This window comes from Pan troglodytes, chromosome X (assembly GCF_028858775.2).
Source record: "Pan troglodytes isolate AG18354 chromosome X, NHGRI_mPanTro3-v2.0_pri, whole genome shotgun sequence".
Taxonomy (NCBI): domain Eukaryota; kingdom Metazoa; phylum Chordata; class Mammalia; order Primates; family Hominidae; genus Pan; species Pan troglodytes.
Window position 1 is genome coordinate 63,669,599 of NC_072421.2, and position 21,213 is coordinate 63,690,811.

Here is a 21,213-nt window from a genome sequence, read left to right on the forward strand (position 1 = left end):
TATCCCTGGGAGTCCTTAGCTCTTATGGAGCAGCGTCCCTGGATGTGTGGCTCCTTTTACCAGTGAAAATGCAACCAGGATTCTCTTCCCAACACCTAAAACTCATTTTTCAATGGGTAGTAGGGAAAGATAATGGGTATTTTCAAAGGCTGTAGGGTCTGGACGCAGAGTTGTTTCATGAAGGAAGTTGGGGTTTCCACTGGGTGGAGGCCCTATTTCAGAGGCTTGTAAGCACGATGGGGAAGAAAGAGTTTTTCCTTTCGCCAACTAGGAGAAGCTAGCGTCTGGAATGAGGAAAATGTTGAGGTTTTTGCCCTGGATTTGGCATGTTGGGTAGCGGTGAAATGGAGGACTCCTTTTTGTTACTTTCGTGTACTATTTTGACTTCTGTAATCATTGCAAAAGGGGAGCAGCTCCTTATGAAACATGAGCTGACCTAGGGGCTGCATGAGAACCAGAAATAGCAACATGGCAGCTTCCTTGAAGAGTGCAGAAGTTGATTTGACATTAATTACATGGAGAAAATAAAACTGTGTCAACCTGGGTCAGAACAGGTCCTCACAGGGGAGCCTGATTTAAAGGTGTAGGAACTTATGTACACATACAAACTCTCTCTCTCTCTCTCTGTCACACACACACCCACGCACACACACACACACACACTCCTAGCCCTATTCCTCCTTGAAGAGAAAGGCTTTCTTGCTCTTATCCCCATCTCACATTGTAAGAAGGGGCCAGGAGCTAAAGAAGATAACATCTGAAAAATGCAACTACCCCCAGGATTTTAAGATTCAAAGAAGTGGAAATCCTTGGAAGTGGTGCATCCATACTTGGGAAAGAAGGAAATCCCTTCATCTCTGCATTCATAGTCCCCTGAGACAGAAAGACTTTTTCTTTCTTAGGCTTCCAGTTGATGTGGGAAGAATCATCCAGGTGGACCTGGCAGGATGACAGGTTGGGTAATGGAAGCCAGGGGAGTACTGTTTAATCAAGTATTCACTGTTCTCCAGCTGGGCTTACCAGTGGAGTGAAGTAGGAGTGGCATGTGTGGGAAGGGGAAAGACCAAAAAAGCAGAAGTGACATCCATATTCTCAGGCCCCAGCCATCTTAACTAGTCTCACTTTAATTACTTTTAGTAGGTCCTACCATACTGTGAGAGAAGACCAACACGACTGAAGTTGCTGTTATGATTAGATATTTATTGAGCACCAGGAGAGAGTCAGAACATTAGACTTATAGTGGAGGAGCAGAACTGAACCCTGGCCTGTGAAATGACAATTTCAATTAAAAGCTGTCTGGCCCTGAAGAAAGAGAAATGATCCTGGATATAGCTGGTCCTCTGAGCTGGCAGAGCTGAGCCTCCCTCGGGTCTTCTGGTGGCAAGATACCAAAGTTGAATAGTGTCTGTAGGCATGATGACCAAGTCCTAGTGCTATGGGCATCTTCCCTCTGGTATTTAGAGAGGAGTACCAGAAGCCCCCGGCAGAGATACTAGAAGGGCCCAGAGCCGAATCCAGCAGCTGGCTTACTTGAGATGCATCTGGCAAATTCCAGGGCAAAGCCAGTGACTCCCAGGGGCTCCAGTGTTGGTAGGCAGACACTTTGGGCTATCCAGGAAGAGAGGTAGCAGGGAAGAAGGCCATGCAGAAGGCAAGGACTGACTAGGCAATTATGTCAGCAGATCCTGGCCTAATGGGGCATTTTTAACAGACACTTTTGCCCTCAGTGGCCAGAAACTCATAATCCAGAGGAACTGTGTCCAGCAGGCGGGCGTAGTTGCCATTGATCTGGGCGATGATCTGGTACTCCTGTCCTATGCAGGGCTCATCAGAGTAGTTGTTGCCCAGATTCTGGGAAGTTGGCTCATCACTGGAGCAGCCACTTGCGAAGATGGCCACCCTCATGGTTTCTCCAGAGTCGTTGGCCTCTCTGGCATGTGCCCTATGGCCCAAGAGCCCACCACCCATAAGAAGGGACTTGGGGCTGTGGTCCTGGTTTCCCACCCTTCTGCCTCAATTCTTGCCAATTAATTCTCAGGATCCTGCCACCCAGGGATTCTGGAAGCAGAAGGCAGATGGATCTAAATTATCCTTTGTGTTCAGAGGGCCAAAACAACCTCAGAAGGTGCCTGAGAGAGGGAAGACAGCTATGTCCTGACCCTGAAGGCCTCCGGCCTTAGGATTGGGTCTGTGCCACACCCCCCTTCCTCCACATTTCCTGCCAGTAATCAAAATTGAGGGCAGGGACGGGGTCAAAAATGGAAGAGGAGAGACTTTCTTACCTGGCTGCTTCGTAGACATGCTCTAGAAAAAAAGGAGGAATCATGTCAGAAGTTTTCATGGCAAGTGGACAAAGGTCAATCATGGATCCTGGGTACCAGTCAAAAGATGAGGGAAGGGTACAGAGGAGGGGATTTTAATATGTCTTAGCTTTCCAACAACTGGGAGGTATTGGGGAGGTGAATTGAAACACAGAGATGCAAATTTATCAGGTAAAAGAAGGGGAAGCACATTTGGTCACTATCCTTTTTGTCATCTTGGACTCAGGATATTGGGCTGGAGCAGTTTCTCGGTATGGGTTGGGGGAGGGCACTAGAACTGGACTTGCTCTTTACCCAGGAATCTCCCCCAAGGATCCCCAGAGAGTCCTTGTGGGAAACTTGACTGTCAGGCCACATACCAGGAAGAAGGGACTGGATTAGCCTGATGCTGATGGCCGTGACCCAAGACATTCCCAAATGCACTCACCCCAACTATATCCCCAGGAAAAACCATGGTATTGGTTACCATTGCCCCCTAGTGTCTGTGGAGGAGGAGTGTCCTATGTTCCGTACAGGCTCAAAGGCTTAGGTTGGTGCAAAGACAGATATTTCTTTGTACTGCCCTCTAGGTGCTTATAATTTTTCAGGGATGCAACTGGAAATGCAAGCATTAAATGACAACAAAGTAAACAAGGGAAGCCACAGGACTTCTGCCTTATGGTAGAGCCCTGCATTTCTGTGTCTTACTCGCCCATTGGCCTATGAGCACCTGTACCGCAAGGGTCGTGTCTTTTTCATCTTAATATGCTCAGCACCTGTCACACAATAGGTGCTCAGTAATTATGTTAAATTAAATTGATGCTCTGAGGCTGTCTCCCTTATACAGAGATAGGAAAGAGGAATTTTTGGAAATGAGACTAGGTATAAGGAAGTGGTGGGTTGAGAAAATTGGCTAGACCCACATCACAGAGAGCCTTGAATAGAATGCTACATTTTGACCTTTATCCCCTGGGCCATAAGAAGCCATGGAAGGTTTTTGAGAGAGAAACAATTTAATGTGGTTACCGCTTATGCCCAGCCTCATCAAGGCTATATGCAAATACTTTCATTTTAGTGCCCCTGGGGTTTGTAGTCATGTGCTATCAAGTTCAGCCTCATGGTGATAGCCATGCTAACTGGCAAAAGCCAGAGCTTATAACTGAAACCTGGGAGAAGGAGATACTCAAGGCTCCCTTCTGGTGATGGAAATCCATCAGATCCATGGTAGTAACCAGGCTATTTGGGAGTAAGAGATACTACAGAGAATAAGACAAATTGATGCTAGGCAAAATGACTAGTGCACTGGGCATTGAGAGACAGCTAGTATTTTTTTCTTTTAGAAACAAGCATCCCAATTTTTTTCCTCCTCGGTTGGTTCATAGTTTTTAAATGGCTCTGACAACTGTGCTGTCATTATGCCACTTCCATGCTTGAAAAATTTGGTAACTTTTAGTGCCCTTGCAAGGCCTAGTGAAGAAAGTCCAAATTATTTAACCTGGCATTTAAGGCCTTCTATAATCAGGAATAAGCTTTCATTTCCCACTGTACTTCCCTGTTGCCCATCTACAGAAATTTTCTTTATTGATGACCCCACTCTCAGTTGTCTTTTAGGCCCTAACAACTATGCTGATGTAGTTCTCTCTTCCTGAAATACTGTCTCCTTACAAATTGTTTTCATCCTCCAAAATGTGGTCTAAGATATTCTTCCTTCTGAAATCCCTTGCTAATTACCCAAGCCTTAAATTACTCTCTTCTCCTCTGGATCCCTTTAGCATTAATTGTCTTCTCTAGTTTTTGAGCTCATAGCCTCTATTGCTATGTATTGTCATTGATAAATTCCATGTTTCTACCTTGAATCTCCTAAATAAATTGTGAGCAACTTGAGGTCAGGGATTGTGACTTCTCCTTCTCTTGCATCATTACAAGATGACTCATTAGAAAGATGGCTGTACTTGACTGAGTACCAAAGACTAGTGCATTTAGTTCCGTAAGTCTTATGCCATTGTTTGCTCGAACATCTGCCTCCCTGCACCCCAACCTTAACTCCCAAACTAGGCTGGGAGCTTCTTGAAGTGCCTAACACAATGCCTGATACAGAATTTAGGCTCAAGTATACTGACAGAAAGAACAAATGAGCCAAAGCCACCTTCTCATATTCATCACTAACCTTGTTGGGATGTCTTCCGACAGAGCATGATATAGGCCATGGTAAAAACCACCATACAGCACAAGGAGATGATGAGGATGATGGCAAAGACAGGCAGGCTCTTTCCTAGAGGGTAAAACAAGATCAAGTGGTATTTGGTTGAAAATAAGGCCAGAAACAAAAACTCTAAGAAACAGCCTAGACTAAGCCAGGCCTTTTTCTTTTTCATTTTCCATATTCTCCTAACCTTCTTAGCTAGCCAGAGAGACAAAACTCCAGTCCCATGAGAAAGACTTGAGAAAGAGATGCCATGTGTAAACAGGTTCTTCCAGACTCACTGGTGGGCTGATTGGCCTGGGCATTTGAGCTAGTTGTCCATGCTTTCTATAGGGCCAAGACAGAAGGTTTTCACCTTCCCTTAGAAAAAAGAAAATAATATCCTGACTTTCCAGCTTCACCAAAAATGCTACATATCTTATTAAGATTCTGGTCAGTTACTTCTAGCCACAAAGATTCTTCCCATCACACGCTCTGGTCAAGTCCCCAGCTTCCTTCTTTCTCAAAACATATTTCCACTGAGCCACTTGAGACACATATTCCCATTATGCCTAAAAGCTGAAAGAATCAACTGGACTTGGCTTCCAGTCCTAGATCTGTTATTTACTTTCTGTATGACTATGGTAGGCAGAATAATGGTCCTCTAAAGATATTCACATCCAAATTCCTGGAACCTGTCAATATGTTAATTTACATAGTAAAAAGGAACAGAGATTTGAGAATGCTACATTGTTAGTTTTGAAAATGGAGGAAGGGGGCCATGAGCCAAGGAATGTGGGTAGCTTCTAGAAGCCAGAAAAGAAAGACAAGGAAATTAATTCTTCTCCAAACCCTCCAAAGGGAACATAGCCTTGCTGACTGACATTTTGATTTTAGCTCAGTGATAATTGTGTCAGACTTATTTCCAGAAGTGGAAGATAATATATTTATGCTGTTTTATGATACTAGGTTTGGGGTAAGTTTTTACAGCAGCCATGGAAAAATGAATACAGTGACCTTAGACAAAACTTTGACTGTCACTAGGCCTTAGTTACCCCATAAGTTCAATGAAAAGATTGGATGATGTCTAAAGCACTTTTAGCTATAATATTCTGAATCTAAGATGCTAGGTCAGGGGGGATAGAGAGGCGTGAGGAAAGGAACCTCAGTGTACTTAGGATTTGTTGCTGCAACTGGCTTGTTTTCATGAGACTCTAAGATATCGTGTCCTAGGAATCCAGTATTTGTGGTCCTCAGAGTGTCTTGTTGGGACTGAGAGAGCTCAAGTTATAAGCTGGTACAAATCGAAGAAATATTCTCTTTTGAAGAGAGTCAAGTACTAAAAAACTTGGTAGAGAAAATAGGGCGCAGACCCAACATCTAATAACTTTGCCCAAGGTTATTTTCTCATTTTTCCAAACCAACTCCCTATGAGGCATTTTCTAACTTCTCTTCTCCCAATAGATGTTCTTCTCGGAGAGGAACGGAGCTATGGAAATCTTGAAGCCAAAGATGGCAATGCAAATGTGGAACATAAAACAGGTTTGAGTGCTGCCCAGGGATAGCCAAAAAACTCTGCAATCAGGAATGGAGAGTTACAAAGAGCATTTGGAAGTCCACTCTCTCAATTATACACAGGCAGAGAATGAGTACCAGGAGTGATAGTTATCAAACTATTTAATTCCAACCAATCACAACAGATGCCTACTGTAGACTTGGAGTCTTAGAGATTCCTTGGTATACCTTTTGTTGCATGACCATGGGGGTGGTCTAGAGAGTTCTGAGGAATGGGACAAGGCAGCCCCAGGTAATAATGGAGGGCTCAGGGGTTAAGGGGAGCAGCTAATTATCAATTGGTGTGAGAGTGTTCTATTATTTCAACAGTCAATGTAGTCATGTGAAGGCATACCAACTGACTATCAGATGCAGGTGAAACACAAAAGATTTATCTGGGATTTGAATCTCTGAGACCCTGACTTGGGAATTTTCAAGGCTTTGGAGGAATCAGAAATCAGCTTCAAGCGGCTTGAAGAGCCCTGGTTAAGAGCTCAAGCAATGACACTCAGCCATTATCCTTACCTGGTTGAGGTCATGATGTCATAATGTCCCTATCCATATTCTTCCTCAGAATGTTTGGAAAGCATATTACTATGACAACAGAGAACTAAATAAAGGACACATTTATCACTCCCCTTAACCTCACTCTGACTTTGCTCATCCCTGGATCTGTATCTCTCTCTCTACATCCTACCCACTTTACCCATCCTCAGTGCCCTTGACCATTGCTTGGCACATAGCAGGTAATGATTTGCAGAGTTCAATGCTGTAGAACAGTGTGCATAAGGGAAAGTTTTGGTCACAAAGCTTAGAGTCAAGAAGAAAAGATAGAAATCCTGACAATATTCCTACCTGGCCCAGCACTGGTCTCTCCAAGGTAGCCATCCATGTCAGTGGTCCAGTCCCAGGACTGCTTCACTGTAGATGTTGCTATGAATATAGAGAATAGGGTCAGAGATGTCTCTCTTCTATCAAAAAGTTGAGAGATAGGAGATGGTTGCAAAGGTTGGAGTCCTTCTCTGGCCATTTGTGCTGTACTTTCCAGGGTACCTGACCATGTTATCAACCACTAGTACCATGAGATAAGGCATCTTCATTTCTTACTGTTAGGTGTGGGCAGTGAGAAGAATTCCCATCGAGGGGAGGTAATGTACCCAAAGTCACACAGCAAGTCAAACTAGGAGCAGAATAGAATTTATTGTTCTTGTTTTTTGTATTTCCAATGGGAGTATTCTAACTCTCTCTTTCCTTTTGCCTCAGAAGTTTTCACAAAAAAAGAGTATATATTCATCATTGTTACCTTTCTTTTGTTTCCATTCCTTTACTGCTATGTTCTCTCTGAGGAACCAAGTGACTGTTTATTAGCCATTCCATGGCATTGTGATTCCGTTCTTGGCTACGATGACACCATTTTGAACCTCTACTACTTCCTCAGACCCTAGCAAAACTCACCTTTCAAGGGGTATGTCATGGTTGTAGGTGCCTCAGTCTTGGTCTTGAGTAGCTTTGAGGAGTCTGCAAGGAAAAGGGAACCAATTGAAGGGACCTGGTACCCTTGGGTGAATAGTTTAATGCCCTAGGGAAATAGGAAGTAAGTAAAGGCCATTCAGGTCCATACTTGGACCTGCCTCAACACTTCTGTCATGATGCTGGTAAGTCCTGTGTTGCTTGTTCATCTTTCATACATCAATCAAGGACAGAGTTTTTAATCCAGGATTAATAGATCTCGAAGGAACCTGTAGCTAGAGTTCAGAGAGTCAGTCAACTTGGATGGGAAAATATATTTTATTTTTACTAACTTCTAACTGAGACCTAGTAATTAATTCTCTTGAGAGAAACTTGGGAAGTATCATAAAGAAAGTGGCAATGGGTGACATCAGTGAAAATGGTGACATAATAACCTCCAGAAATTTACCCTTTAACAACATCAGTGAAATAATGCAAAATTTGACGTAATCAACTTTTTTTTTTTTTTTAGAATTTTGCAAAATAGCCAAAGGTTTGCAGCACCTTAGACAGGATTTATGGAAGAAAAATATCCCAGTTTTGGTAAGAACAGCAAGCTTTGTGCTGTTTTAACTTCTCCTAGTCCCCTTACCCCTTCTACCTCAGAGGTAATCTTGAACATACAACCCCATTCCAGGTGCTGGAGTGAGCCCAACAAACTTCATTTTTGAATAATTGCCATTATTTGGCCTGTCTGGTGGTTCCCTGAAAGACCTGACTCAAAAGACTTGTTTTATTGGTCACCCAGTGCTAAGAGCCTCTCCCCAGGGATGGGGTAGCATTTGTCACACAGCTGCCTGAGGCAATGGATAATAGGTGAGAAAACAAAAAAAAAACTAACCAAAATAGCCTTAAAAATGGTTGAGGAATAAGATTTCCATAGGGATTTTGAAGAGTTCTGACACAGTTCTGGGAAACTAGGAGGCCACACACAAGCACAGGGCCGTGTACCTGCTCAGAAAGACATGAGAAAACCATAAGCTCCTCCCTCTTGCTAGCAGAGGAAACAGCATGCTCCGTTTTAGATGTGGCGAAACATGTTAGTAGATAAGTCTGGATAGGTAGACTGAAAACAGACTAAAAGGGTTTGGGCTTTGTTCTTTAGTTGGAAGGATCCATGGGGTGTAACAGAAGGTTACACCTTTTGAGAAAGGTTTACTTCCTTTTGAGAAAGGAAGCAAAAATTGTTCAGTCTATTTTTTTTGGAAATAATTCTGACAACAGTGTGGTAGGATTTTCAAAGGTAAGGCAATAGCATATTTTCCCCATTCATTAACAAATACAGTATTCATCTAGTGTCTAGTGTCTTCTTTGTGCCAGATACTTTGCTGGGCTCTGAAAAACAGCAATGAAGTAGACAGGTAGAATTCTGCACTCTTGAATTTTATAATCTAGTGACATAAAATATATACTAAATAAATATTGAATAAGTTGATGACTTCGTAAGAATGTATGAACATGGGGAGAACATTTAGAAGATGATTGAAATTGTTTTTTAAAAAAGAATATGAGACCATGAGGGTATAGGAAGAGAAAGAAAGAGCCTAATAAGGTATCTGATTCAGTAGGTGAATTCACAGCACTTGGTAATCTTGATGATTATTTGACGATGCGAGGTAAAAGAGAAGGAGGAGTCAAAGGTACTGCTGTGTTTTCTAACAGGTTTGAGGAACAGGTTTGGTGAGTAAAAGGTACATTCAGTTTTGAACACGCTGAAATTAGAAATGAAGCTGTCCAGAAGGTAACTAGACACTGGGATCTAGCAGTCAGGAAAAAAAAAATACAGATAATATTATGGTTGGAGAGTCATCAGACTACAGGTGATATTTGAAGCCACAGAAGTAAATAAAATCTCCTGATAATATAGAAATACATGCAGAGATGAATAAGAATTGAGTCTTTGAGAACATTTACAATTAAGGAGTGAATGAAAAAAGAGCCAACAAATGTGTCTCAGAAGGATCATTCAGGAAGGTCTTAGAAGAACCAAGATAAGTTGGTGTCATCGATAGCAGTGATTGAAATAATATTGAGGTGGAAGAAATGGCCAACAGGATCCACTGCTACACAGATGTTGAGGAGGAAAAGTATGAATGGAGAGGTCTTGGGATTTGGTGATATGGAGGTTAATGATGACCCCAAATTACAAAGTTATGTTGTGGTGAATGAATTGAGAGGTTCAGCTGGTGGAAGCTACCTTCGTGAGAAGGTTGGTAGTGACCATAGGAGAGATGAGGTGGCAGATGGAGAGAAAGATTTTTGAAAAATAACATATATATATGTATGTGTTAGGCTTGCATACTGACATATATACATATATTATACATGCATATCTATTTGGCTTAGGTAGAGGATAAAGGGTATTGCAGGGCATTGGAGTAGCTGATGTTAAGAGTTCAGGAGGAGGGGCTTGTTGTGGAGAGGAGCAAAGCATACCTTACTCTGAGCCGAGAGGAAATGGATAGGGAAATATCAAGGCAGAGAGGAGGGTAGTTGATAAAATTCACATCTGAAGAGGGCCTGGACCTTCTTACAGAGGAAGGAAGTTACCTTATCTTTTAGGAGCAAGGCTGGGGGCCTGAAATAAGGTAGAAATGTTCTGAAAAGCTGCTATGAGGAATGAGACAAAGATAAGCAAATAGACACACGGCATGGGGTCAGGCAGTAGATATCGCAGAGCATAAAATTAAAGTGGAGTCAATTCATATCTGTGTTTTGTTTTGTTTGTCAGCAAAGCTCAGCAGTCCAAGAACATGAGCAAAAGCAGGGCCTCCAGAGTCATTCTAGAACTAAAGAACAGTGCAGAGTGAGGTGGAAGGGTGAAAGGGCTGAGAGTTCCGTAGGGCAGAGGTGAAATAGGGGGTCAGACTCAGGGGACAAGGTTGGGTGGACAGGGAGGCAGGTAGAGGTAGCCAGGAAAGATTACCTTGGCTCACAGAGCAGGGGAGTGGAAGGCTGAGAATAACTTCCCTGAGCCTCAGTTTTCCTATCTATCAGTAGGGGGCAATGGCGAGCACTGCTTAACAGCACTGTAATAAGCATTGACTGTGAGAAGGAATAAACAGGAGGGTTTACTGTGAGCAAGTTCTTGCCTAGGTGGTCTGAGAAGTAACTCACAGAAAGGCAAGAATGTTCAATTAGTCTCTTTATGAAGTATACATTCTTGGGCTTTCTGGTCATGCCCTGCCCTCTCTGCTTGACCAGACTGTCAGCTCTTAGAGAACTGGGACACTGTTCATATAACTTTCAGGGCAGACCACTCTTTTTCCTCCCAAAACTAACAAACCATGATCTACAGCACACACATCCTCACTACAGCTTAACTTTGGGAAACAAATTCCTCCAGGCAAACACAAGAGTCTCAAACCAACATCAGTCTCCTAGCCCAAATGGTAATAAGCCATTTGGGCTAGGTTTACGCCCTCTCCTTACACAGAACTATCCTCAGAAGACAATAATTTTCAGATGGTTCTGAGGGCAATTCCCTAAAATCAGTTAGTTTCCAACATGTTTTGGGCAATGGTAACCTTGTTGGGGTGTCTTTCTTTCCAAGGAGATCTCTTGAAAGCTAAGAAAACCCATCTGGACATATCACTGCTGGACTCTTCATTTAAGCCTCAGCTTACAGTCTTTATATGCATAGTTTGTAGTGCTCCCAGGACAGTGCTGTAAGAAATAGTCAGATCTTGATTAACAAGAGCCCATCTTCAAGGATACTTCAACCAGAACTTGTATTTGGGTTTACAATGAAGTGGGGGAGGGAAGTTAAAAGAAAGCATGTAGATATATTAGATCAAGCCTAATCAAACAAGCAAAACAATAACCAAACAAACAGAACACACAAACAAAAAACAACAGCTTTCAAAGGGTGCCCAGGATCTGATATAGATTCAACCATGAGAAACAATCAGACATAGTAGGAAGAGCATGAAATCTGAGTACAAATCCAGATTTATACTTCCTTGCTCTGAGACCATGGGCAAGTAGATTCCCCTTTCTGACTCTGTTTCCTCTTCTGTAAAGTAAGAGTAATGATAACTATCTCATGGGACAGTTGTGGGGATTCAATGAGAAAATGTGTGCCAAGTTATTGTACTTTGTATCTGGCAAATACAATGTGCTAGTAAATCTCTCTTTCCTTTACCGTCTTTATCTACTTAACCTATGGCATGATAGGCAATGCCTCTATCCCTGTTGTCCCCAGTCCAAATTTTTTTTCTTTGTGATTGTACAACCATTGCCTGCTTGGGATCCTCCTCTCCCAATTCTTCTTTTGCATAAGGGCACCTTTTGAGGTATCTTTGTTTCAAGCTTGTGTGTTAATACGCTCACCAGGAAAGAGGGCCGCTCACCTTTGACCACAAACTTTACAATGTCGCTGTGCTGCTCAGAGCCAACCTGGCCCTTGGCAGTGCAGAAATAGGAGCCCGAGTCGGCTACCACCGCAGGCTTGAAGAGTAAGGTACTTAGGGTTGCTACTTTGATGGGTTCCTGGTTATTAGTCTGTTGCTTATACCAAATATAACTGATGGGAGGAGAACCCCGAGCCTGGCATTGAAGGCTAATCCTCATTCCCTGGGGCACCGTGAAGCCATAACCGCTGCCAGTTGTCACTGTGGGCTTGGAGACAGAGACTGCAAAGAAAAGACAAGACAGGAAACTCTGGGCAGTCATAAGGATATGGGACCAAAAGGCTGAATCATTCTTGTTGGGCGTAAGGGCATGCATATATCTGCAACTGGAACTAAAGGGGGCTTCTGACTTTGGAGGAAATAGGAAGGAAAGGGCAATACAAATAAAATGGCTTCCTTTGAAGGTAGGTACTTTTTGGTATTACCTGGGGTTTTGGAATACTTAGAAGTAAAAATCAACTGACCTTTAAAATTAATGTAGTTTGTTCTGGGGCTCAAGTAGAGCTTTTGATTACCTGCAGTTGTGGATTATCAGGGCCAGACCTTTGTAAAATTGTCCAGCAAGCAAACTTATCCTGGCTAACCTCTGCCTCCCTTTCCCCAGAGCTTCTCTATCAGCATCTATCTACAAATTAAATGTACTCATTTTTGAGTTGTAAAGCCCAGAGCCCAAGGAGGGTAACTAGTCCATGGATACTGGCATTTCTGGGACACTCGAAGGGATAGAGATTTGCAGGTCAGGAACCCTTCCCAGCACTTCCTAAATTTAACCATGGGAATGCTGACCCTAAGAATCCTCTGCCTGTCCACTTCCTCTGATAAGCACATATGCCTGTGGAGAGCCTCTGCATAAACAAAGGCCTCTGGATTTTTCAGGCTTTTCTAGAATTACATCCACTATTGATTCATTGATTATCAGTGCTTTCCTACCCCCATAGTGACTCACGTTTCTGGACACGGAGCTCAGTAATCTTATCTCTCACGACTTGGTTGCCATCAGGAGTCTGCCAGGTAACTTCACACGTGTAGTGGCTCCGGTCATCCATCTCCAGGGTGCTCAATTGGAGGGATACATCTCCTGGAACCTTGTGGCTCACATGCAGGCGGCCCTGGTACTTTGCCTGCTGGATATGGTCTCCAGAAGAGTCACGTAGAAAGATGGTGACAGGGTCTGAGCCACGTTGTACCAGCCACTTCACCAAGACTTGGGTGTAGCCTTGCAGGGGGTCATAGGTGCAGGGAAGATTCACATCCCCTTTCCAAGGTCCTGTTACACTCTCTGGCACTTCCAGGATGGGACGGCCTGAAGAGGCGGAACAGAGGAAAGAAGCAAACGTAGATGGCATACCTACTTGGCAACTAAGGTGACAGTGACAAACCTCAAAAGGTTTCTGAGAAACGCCACTCAACTTTCTTTCTATCACACTTTTGTGTACCTGTGCCCTTTTGCTCTTTGCCAGCCTTCTCGTCAATCAGAACCAGTCTTCAGAATGAAAGCCTTTAACATTGTTTAGATCTTGTGAGTTTCAAGTCCTTTTTATGTTACTGTCTTGCTATGAAGGTGATCCTAGGTAAGTCACCTTCTTACCGTGGAAGATTCATTTACTTCATCTATAATGTGGAGAGTTTGGGTGGTAGGTGCTCTAGATATTCTATCAACTCTGTCATTCTGCAAATCCATGAAAAAATTTTCTTTTCACATTTTCCAAAAGAGATGTGGAAGCAAAAATGCTAAGCATTTGGGTCTGGACTATTTCATTTTGTGTAAATTTGCACCTGGAGAAAGGTGGAGGCTTTTGAGATCAGCAAGAAAGGGCCCTCTGCCCTGTTATCTTCTCTTGTTCCCTTAGAAATCCTCAGTGAGTGGGGTCCCAACCCTAAGCTGTTCTCTGGAAGACAGGCAAAAGGAAATACTGAGGGTGGAACCAAGTGTGAGGAAGAAGTCTGGATACACATTCCTGTTTAACAAAATCATTAGCTATTGTTAAATTCAAAACCTGCACTTCGTAAACCTGACTTTTTTTCTGATTTCTTTTGTTTATTTTCCTTTTGGTTTCTCTTAGTTCTTAGCAAGGATACATAGGAAAATTTCATCTTGAGGGGGAAAAGATTGCATCCATTTTTGGTCTAGAGAGGAAAAGGTTCTGAGTGAAATCCTGAAGCTGGCTGTAGTAGGGGTGGTGATAGAAGCAATGGGAGATTGCTCCTTGGCGTGTTTGAGAAGGAAACCCTTGGGGATGGGGGTGGTGGGGAAGGAGGTGGGGATGTTGAAACAGTCATTGCCTCCCATCAGAATTTTCCATTCATAAGCTCTTATTTAGAAGATTTTTTATTTTATTTAGCTGGGGCCAGGAGTGTGGGGTGGGTATATTTAGGCAATATATTCATGTCTCTCCTAAGAGAGGTGGTTTCAAAGATATGAGGTATTCCTGAATAAAAGTCTTTTATTGAGCCTAGAAATTCCAGTATTCAGTCAAGCGGATGGAAGATGACATCTTTTGGATGGGTTGAGTGTATGCGTTCTAACTCCCAGAATGTACTGTCCAGCATCAGGACTTCTGTTAATAGAGATATAAAATCAAGCCTCTAGCCTGTGCCCTCACCAGGGACTCTTAGAACATCAATAGCATATTTTAGTCAAGAAAAAGCCCTTGAGTAGAAAAGAATAAATAACATAAGTCCATGTTGCTAGATCCACTACATACTCTCTGGAATGCTTCGAATTTGGCAGAGAGCAGAACTCAGACCTACGAATGGGAATACAAGAGGGGCAGATTTTGGTTTGCTCTATTTTCCTAATTCTATTTCTTTTTATGTTATTCTTGTCTGCTTTTCACATCGCAGAACAGATGGTTTGCCTTAAAACGAACTTTGTGATTAATCAGAGCTGTCTATGGATGGATTAAACTGTCTGGGGGAAGTTCTAGGCTTTGTTTGGGTCTTAGCATTGCTCTTTAAGGTCCCTTCTAATCTTAGGTGGTCAAGTGTTAATAGGCTATAATAGAAATAGAAGTTATGTAATTATAGGTTCCAGCTGGTGGTGAATTTTCACCAGGTAGTGGGTTTCACTGTGCCATAGATAGTTCACACCTCCATGTGATTGCAGATACAGCTTTTCATTATCATGGACACACATGCCCATACATATTTTTGGCCACATGCAAGCACAAACATACCATGCTTAAACCCCATGAAAACTATCTGAGCCTCTTGGTTTAATAGGCTATTTCCCATTAATCTTCCTCTGGACTTTCCCAATGCTCTTCTCTGAAAAGCATTCTCACATTCCCCTCTTGGGCAACAAAGCAGCATTCTGCTGTGAGTTGAAAATGCCTTTGTCTATGCATATGCAGGTCTTCCTTCTGACCTTAGGGGAGCTGCAAGGCCTGGCTTGTGTTTTTCCTCCCTGGGAATTTGCTGGAAATTCTCACAAAGCTCAGTCTGGCCTATCAAGAAAATTGCTAGATAGTCTCAATTTCTCAGTTTTGAAAATCACTTCTGGAAGTAGGTCAGGCTTAACTCCTCCATCCCAGAATGAATAGGACAGAGTTGGTAACTAGACTTCCCAAAATGGCATGTTTTTCCCCTTTTACTTTTTTTTTCCTCTCCCTTCTTCCTCCTTTATTTCTTCCACTCATTGTTCCATTATGCTTCCGTTCCTTTTTTCTTCCTTCTCCTTTTTCTTATTCTTATCTCCTCTTCCTCCTCCTGCTTCATTAGTTGCATAAAGAGACTGGATTATAGGTACAGGACATCACAAGAAAAATGACATTGTACTATTCCTCATGTTCTCTATCTCCAAAGTGAAGTAAACCACAATACCACTGACTTGTACCTTCTACCTTTCCTTGTAGTTCCCCTAGAATCAAGTAGGAGCCCCTAATGAGAGCAGGAGGGTAATGAAGGACTGTATGATGTAGTAGGAATAACACTGATCTAAGCGCAAGGTCTGCCTTACCACATATCTCTCTGTGTGACCTTGGGTAAATTACTAAACCTATCTGAACTTCGAGTCACTATCAGTAAAGTGGAAGTAATAATAAAGGAAGTAATATTATAATATAATATATATTTATAATATAGATAATATTTAATAATATAATATAATATATAATATAATATATAATATGATATATTAATAATATATTATAATTATAATTATATAATATATTATATTTTTAATATAATTATTATATTATATTATATATTATATGATATATTATATTATATATTATATTTATTATATATTATAATATATTATATTATATTATATTATATATAATATAATATATTATAATATATAATATATAATATATCATATAATATATATTATACAATAATATAATATAATATATATTATATTATATTATAATATAATATATAATATATTATATAATAATATAATATAATATATATTATATAATATATATAATATATAATATAATATATATTATATATAATATATATTATATAATATATAATATATATAATATAATATATTATATATAATATATATTATATATAATATATATTATATTATATATAATATATATTATATATAATATATATTATATATAATATATATTATATATAATATAATATATAATATATTATATAATAATAATATAATATAATATATTTCTAATATATTATATTATATTATATATTTATATATTTATTATATTATATTACTTCCTTTATTATTACTTCCACTTTACTGATAATTACTTATATATAATATATAATAATTATATAATTATTACTGATAATTACTTATATATAATATATAACATCATATTATATTATACTTATTACTGATAAGTATATATACTTATTACTGATAAGTCTCTTTCTGAATCCCCTTCCTCCCATCATCACAAAGAGGTTGACATTTTCCATGTCTCTATCCCATTCCCCCACGTGACTGGCTTCTCTCCCTTTCCTGGAATGCCTCCTGGATGGAGGATTAACTTATATAATAGATGTTTATAAAATGTTTCTGAAATGTTTAAAATGTATATAAAATGTGAATATTAGAAATTTTTTAAATTTTGATTATCTTGCCATATCTCTTAGCCCCACAGGAAGAGGCTAGCAGCTTACTCTGGCCCCTACAGGCTTTTTAGCAGTGAAGCTGCAGTCCCACAGAGCTGTCCAGCTGAGAAACCCCTTTAAGACCAGTCAAGTCAACCTCCTCACTGTACAGATGGGCTAGGAACAATGAGGTCCAGGGAGAGGGAAGGTATTATTTGCAGCTCAGCATAACCTGAGCCTCAGGTCTATAGTATAAGATCCTGTGTACAAATGGAAGGCCTGCTTCCAGGTCTGGAAAAGCTCATAGGCTGGGGAAGGAACAAGACACGTGAGTGCTCTCTCTCTCACACACACACACACATGAATGCACACACACATACACACACACAAACAAAGGATTTAAATTTAACATTTCTAAAATGCTCCCTCAAGCCCCAGGCTTAAGCCCTAGCTCAAACCAACAGACTTGGAGAAGGTAGAGAGATACATTATAAAACCTGCTAGAGAATGGAAATGTGGTAGTTATAGAAAGAAAAATGTTTTTTTCAGGAGCATTAACTCTGCCACTAATGCTCTTTGGCTTGGGGGCAAATTATTTTTTCTCTTGGTTGACTTAATTCAGAGTTTTTTCTAACTCTGAGGTTCCAGAGTGTGATGGGTCACAGAGCCCCAGGATAGGGTAACCTAATCAGAGTCAGCTACGGAAAGCTGGATTCTTTCTGACCTAACAAGTGACACCAAGCTAACACCTATCCAGCCTTTTTCTCTAGGGATAATAGGGAAGCAGCAAAATCCCCCTTTACCCTATATTGGATCTCACTTAGCTGTTACCCAGGTTGAGTTTCCTGAAAATCCATCTCACTTCTCAGGAGTGTAGATGAGGATAGAGCTTCCCAAGCTCCAAGGAAATAATGCCACTATGGAATAGTCCATCCTCCTTTGGGATTTGTATCCAGCCCATAAATAGCCCAGACAAATTGAGCCATGTCTATAGGGAAGTGAGTTAGCCCAGGAATGGGTAAGAAACCAAGTCCTATGAAGACCAGTTGAAAAAGCCGGGGCTGTTCAGCTTGGAGGAGAGAAGAGTCAAGGAGACATAGTACTTGTCCTCAGGGCTTTGAAGGGCTATCACAGGGCAAGGAAGCATCTATGTTCTGTGTAGCCCCAAGAAGCAAAGCTGGGGTTTTTGGATGGAAGTCAGAGGGAACTGGATTTAGTTCAACACAAATAAGAACTTTCTAACAGTTGGAGCTGCTCCTGGATAGACTAGATGGTCTGGGGAGGTAGTGAACAGTGAAATCTCAATCACTACTGGATATTTCTGAGCACTTATTCATGACAATGAAGGGTGGTATAGGTTATTTCTATAGTCCTATCCAACTCTTAGAAAACACTCCTTCTTCGGGGGCTGTATATTTTAACAGAGACCAAAGCTTGGAAGCAGAGTGGTTAAGTCCAATTGTAGAATTTTAGATGAGAGACAGCAGATGGAGGAAAGATTCGGATGTCATTGGGAACCTTCTTGATGCCCCTGAGATACAAGCCCTAGAAAATAATGCAGATGTGTTCCAAGAGAAAAATCCTTTTTCAATTTCTGCCCAAACTTGCCCTCTGGCTTCTTCAGCAGCCTTCAACTACGTCCATCCGTTTTGCTCAAGGCTGAGAGAGCCTGCAGAGTTTGGCTGAGAAGACTCACCTGCCCAGTAGGAATAGGCTTTCCTTAGTAGACATTAAACACCAACCCTCTAGCCTTTTGCCTAAGCCAGCAATGGCAGCCAGGCCCCCCTTTCTGCCTTACCATAAGTGTCCACTGTTAGGTGCCCCAGGAGTAGCAGGCCCAGTAAGATCCCCATCACAGCCAGAGCTACTTCTGCCCTTTCTTCCAGCCTCCTGCTACCAAAGAGGCTCAAACTTCTGGTGGCCGCCAGTGTCTGTGCCTGCTTACTTCCCTTCCTTCCCTATATCTCTCACTCAAACTCCTAGTCCCATCACACATTCCCCTTCCTTCCCTATTTCAGTACAGGTCATGTGGGGTGCCCCCCTTCCCCCACCTCCTTGGGGTTGGAGGTTCCAGGATGAGTGAAGCAATTCTTCCCCCTGCTAGGGTATTGACTTGACTTTCCTTGGAGCCAATGGGGCTTTCTGGTCTTTGATCTCCTAGGCTGTATTTATTTTGAGTCTCCTCCACAAGATTCAGAGGTTGTGGGGGCGACCTTTGGGATGAGTCTTCCCACTCCAGTATGGCGGTGTTTTCCTTTGTGGTGAGCCCAGGGAGAAGAGATCAACTTTGCTGACCTACCCAATTTTCATTAGTTGTACTGTTAACCCTTGCCTGTGCAGCCTATGCAAATGGACAGGGTGTTGGGCCCGGGGTGCTTTTGGGCTTAAGAGTACAAGAGTTTAGTGTATTAAAGGGCTTTCTACACATCAAAGCTTGAATAATTGACAAGCCAATAGATAAGGCTGTTATGGGTGAATATGCCTCATATCTCATATTGGGGAAGCTCTTTGAATCACTTTCTACAATGGCTCCACCTCTCTGATGGTAAGGGAGAATTCATTTTCATTAATGTTCTCCGTGCTTTTTCATAAGGAATTTATTTTTTACTTCTTTTAAGGGAAATTTAAGCCTAGCCTCCAGTGCAGCAGCCCATTAGTGGTATGCTGTATTAGGTTGAATTTTTCATTGACTTCCAATTGGTACAGGCCCTTGACCTACAAGAGAGTAATATTATGCCTCCTAGCAAAGCTCAACTGCTCCAGAAATTGCTCCTCTTCACAGGCCCCAGAGTGACTGTAATTTCATCAGCAGTCTAACTAGGTTTGGCACTGCGCTTTGTCTACTAAGCTTTGAAACAATAAGCACTTTCAAAAGCACAAATACATCCCAAAAATTCATACTGCACTGTAAGTAACAGCTAAGCTTAGTTTACTCTTTGATTGGAGGGATAGGAAAGGACTTGGTCAGGGGAGGGAGGAGTTTGTGCAGAGATGGGGAGTGGGAATATAAAGAAACATACTTGCCAAGGGGTGGCTGCATGCAGATGATTTGGAGCTGTGCACGGGCTAAGGAGACATTCCAGCATTTCAGGACCCATTATTACATGGAATTCTATCAATCACCTCTGCCTCTAGGGCCCAATCCCCCTTGGCTGGTTGTTCCTTGTTTTTTGAGTACTGCACTCATTCCATCTCACTGGAACTTTTAGCCATTTTTTCCCACCGGGTCCTCACTCAGGAAACCCTGAACTTCACAGAACCCTCCTTTGATATTTTTCAACCAACACCCTATCACCACTACACCACCACCACCACCACACACACACACACACACACACACACACACACCCCTCCCCTTCCCCGCTAAAAAGCCCACTGGACAGATATAAATTTCTGCCTGGCCAGGTGATTGTGTGTTTTGAGCTACCTCTTTCATTTTATTAGGACCTCCTGGATCTGAAGATAAATAAATGTCCTGGGGAGTATGCACAACATTACTTCAAGGCTGGGAAAGACTTCCAGTCTTGCAGTAGGCTCAGTAGCCCTCTTGATTAGTAAAAGAATTGGATGAGAAGTCAGAAACCTGGAGATAAGCCTGGCTCTGTGTCTACTTCATTCTGAGATCTTGAACAAGTCAAATCTCTCTGAACCTCAGCTTCCCTAATTGTAACATGAACATAATTATACTTGATGCTTGTATCTTTTCGGATTTATAAAAATCAAACTATACTATACATACAATAACAACTATATAATGATAGTTGCTATTTAAAATCTTTTACTCTTCCAGTCACTGAATTAAGCACCTTGCACGGGTTATTTCCCTTGGTTCTTACAACCCCTCAGGTGGGTATTATTGCACATACTCTTGTATCTCTCCCTACCACTCTATATTCCCTTACACTACTTTTCTTTTTCATTGTAGAGCCCACCACTACTTGACATATTGTATATTTATTGTCTTGTTTATTGTCCATCTCCAGAATGTAAGACTGGAATGTAAGGCTTCTGAAGGCAGGAATTTTTGTATGTCATGTTCACTGTTGTATTTCCAGTGCCTAAAATGGTGCCTAGCATATAAGACACTCAATAAATATTTGTTGAATGAATGAATTCAATATATCCCCATTTTACAAATGTGTCTAAAACCCAGAATGGTGAAATCACTTACTTTTATAGAGGGTGCCTAGACAAGATTCAAACTCCTAGCTATATGCCTCCA

At 41.4% G+C, this 21,213-nt stretch overlaps 1 protein-coding gene across 5 annotated transcripts; it reads right to left on the bottom strand.

Moving 5' to 3' along the window:
* Nucleotides 1-1,179: 1,179 nt before the first annotated feature.
* VSIG4 (V-set and immunoglobulin domain containing 4) lies at nucleotides 1,180-18,952 on the bottom strand. 5 transcript variants are annotated; one of them, XM_009439192.2, is made up of 8 exons: nucleotides 18,790-18,949; nucleotides 12,904-13,260; nucleotides 11,898-12,179; nucleotides 7,492-7,554; nucleotides 6,892-6,969; nucleotides 4,468-4,572; nucleotides 2,283-2,304; nucleotides 1,180-1,608 (listed from the first exon to the last, which is right to left on the bottom strand). In XM_009439192.2, exons 1-8 carry the CDS (start codon nucleotides 18,842-18,844, stop codon nucleotides 1,527-1,529), a joined length of 1,044 nt encoding a protein of 347 aa, XP_009437467.2. In that variant the 5' UTR covers nucleotides 18,845-18,949; the 3' UTR covers nucleotides 1,180-1,526.
* Nucleotides 18,953-21,213: the final 2,261 nt, after the last annotated feature.

Bases quoted from the DNA above. Each gene is read 5' to 3' on its own strand.
- VSIG4 (XM_009439192.2), bottom strand. From the start codon at position 18,844: ATGGGGATCTTACTGGGCCTGCTACTCCTGGGGCACCTAACAGTGGAC. The intron at 13,261-18,789 runs GTAAGGCAGAAA...CCGCCTCTTCAG, and splicing joins CCTAACAGTGGACACTTATG to GCCGTCCCATCCTGGAAGTG. The intron at 4,573-6,891 runs GTAGGAATATTG...TTTACCCTCTAG, and splicing joins AGAGACCAGTGCTGGGCCAG to GAAAGAGCCTGCCTGTCTTT.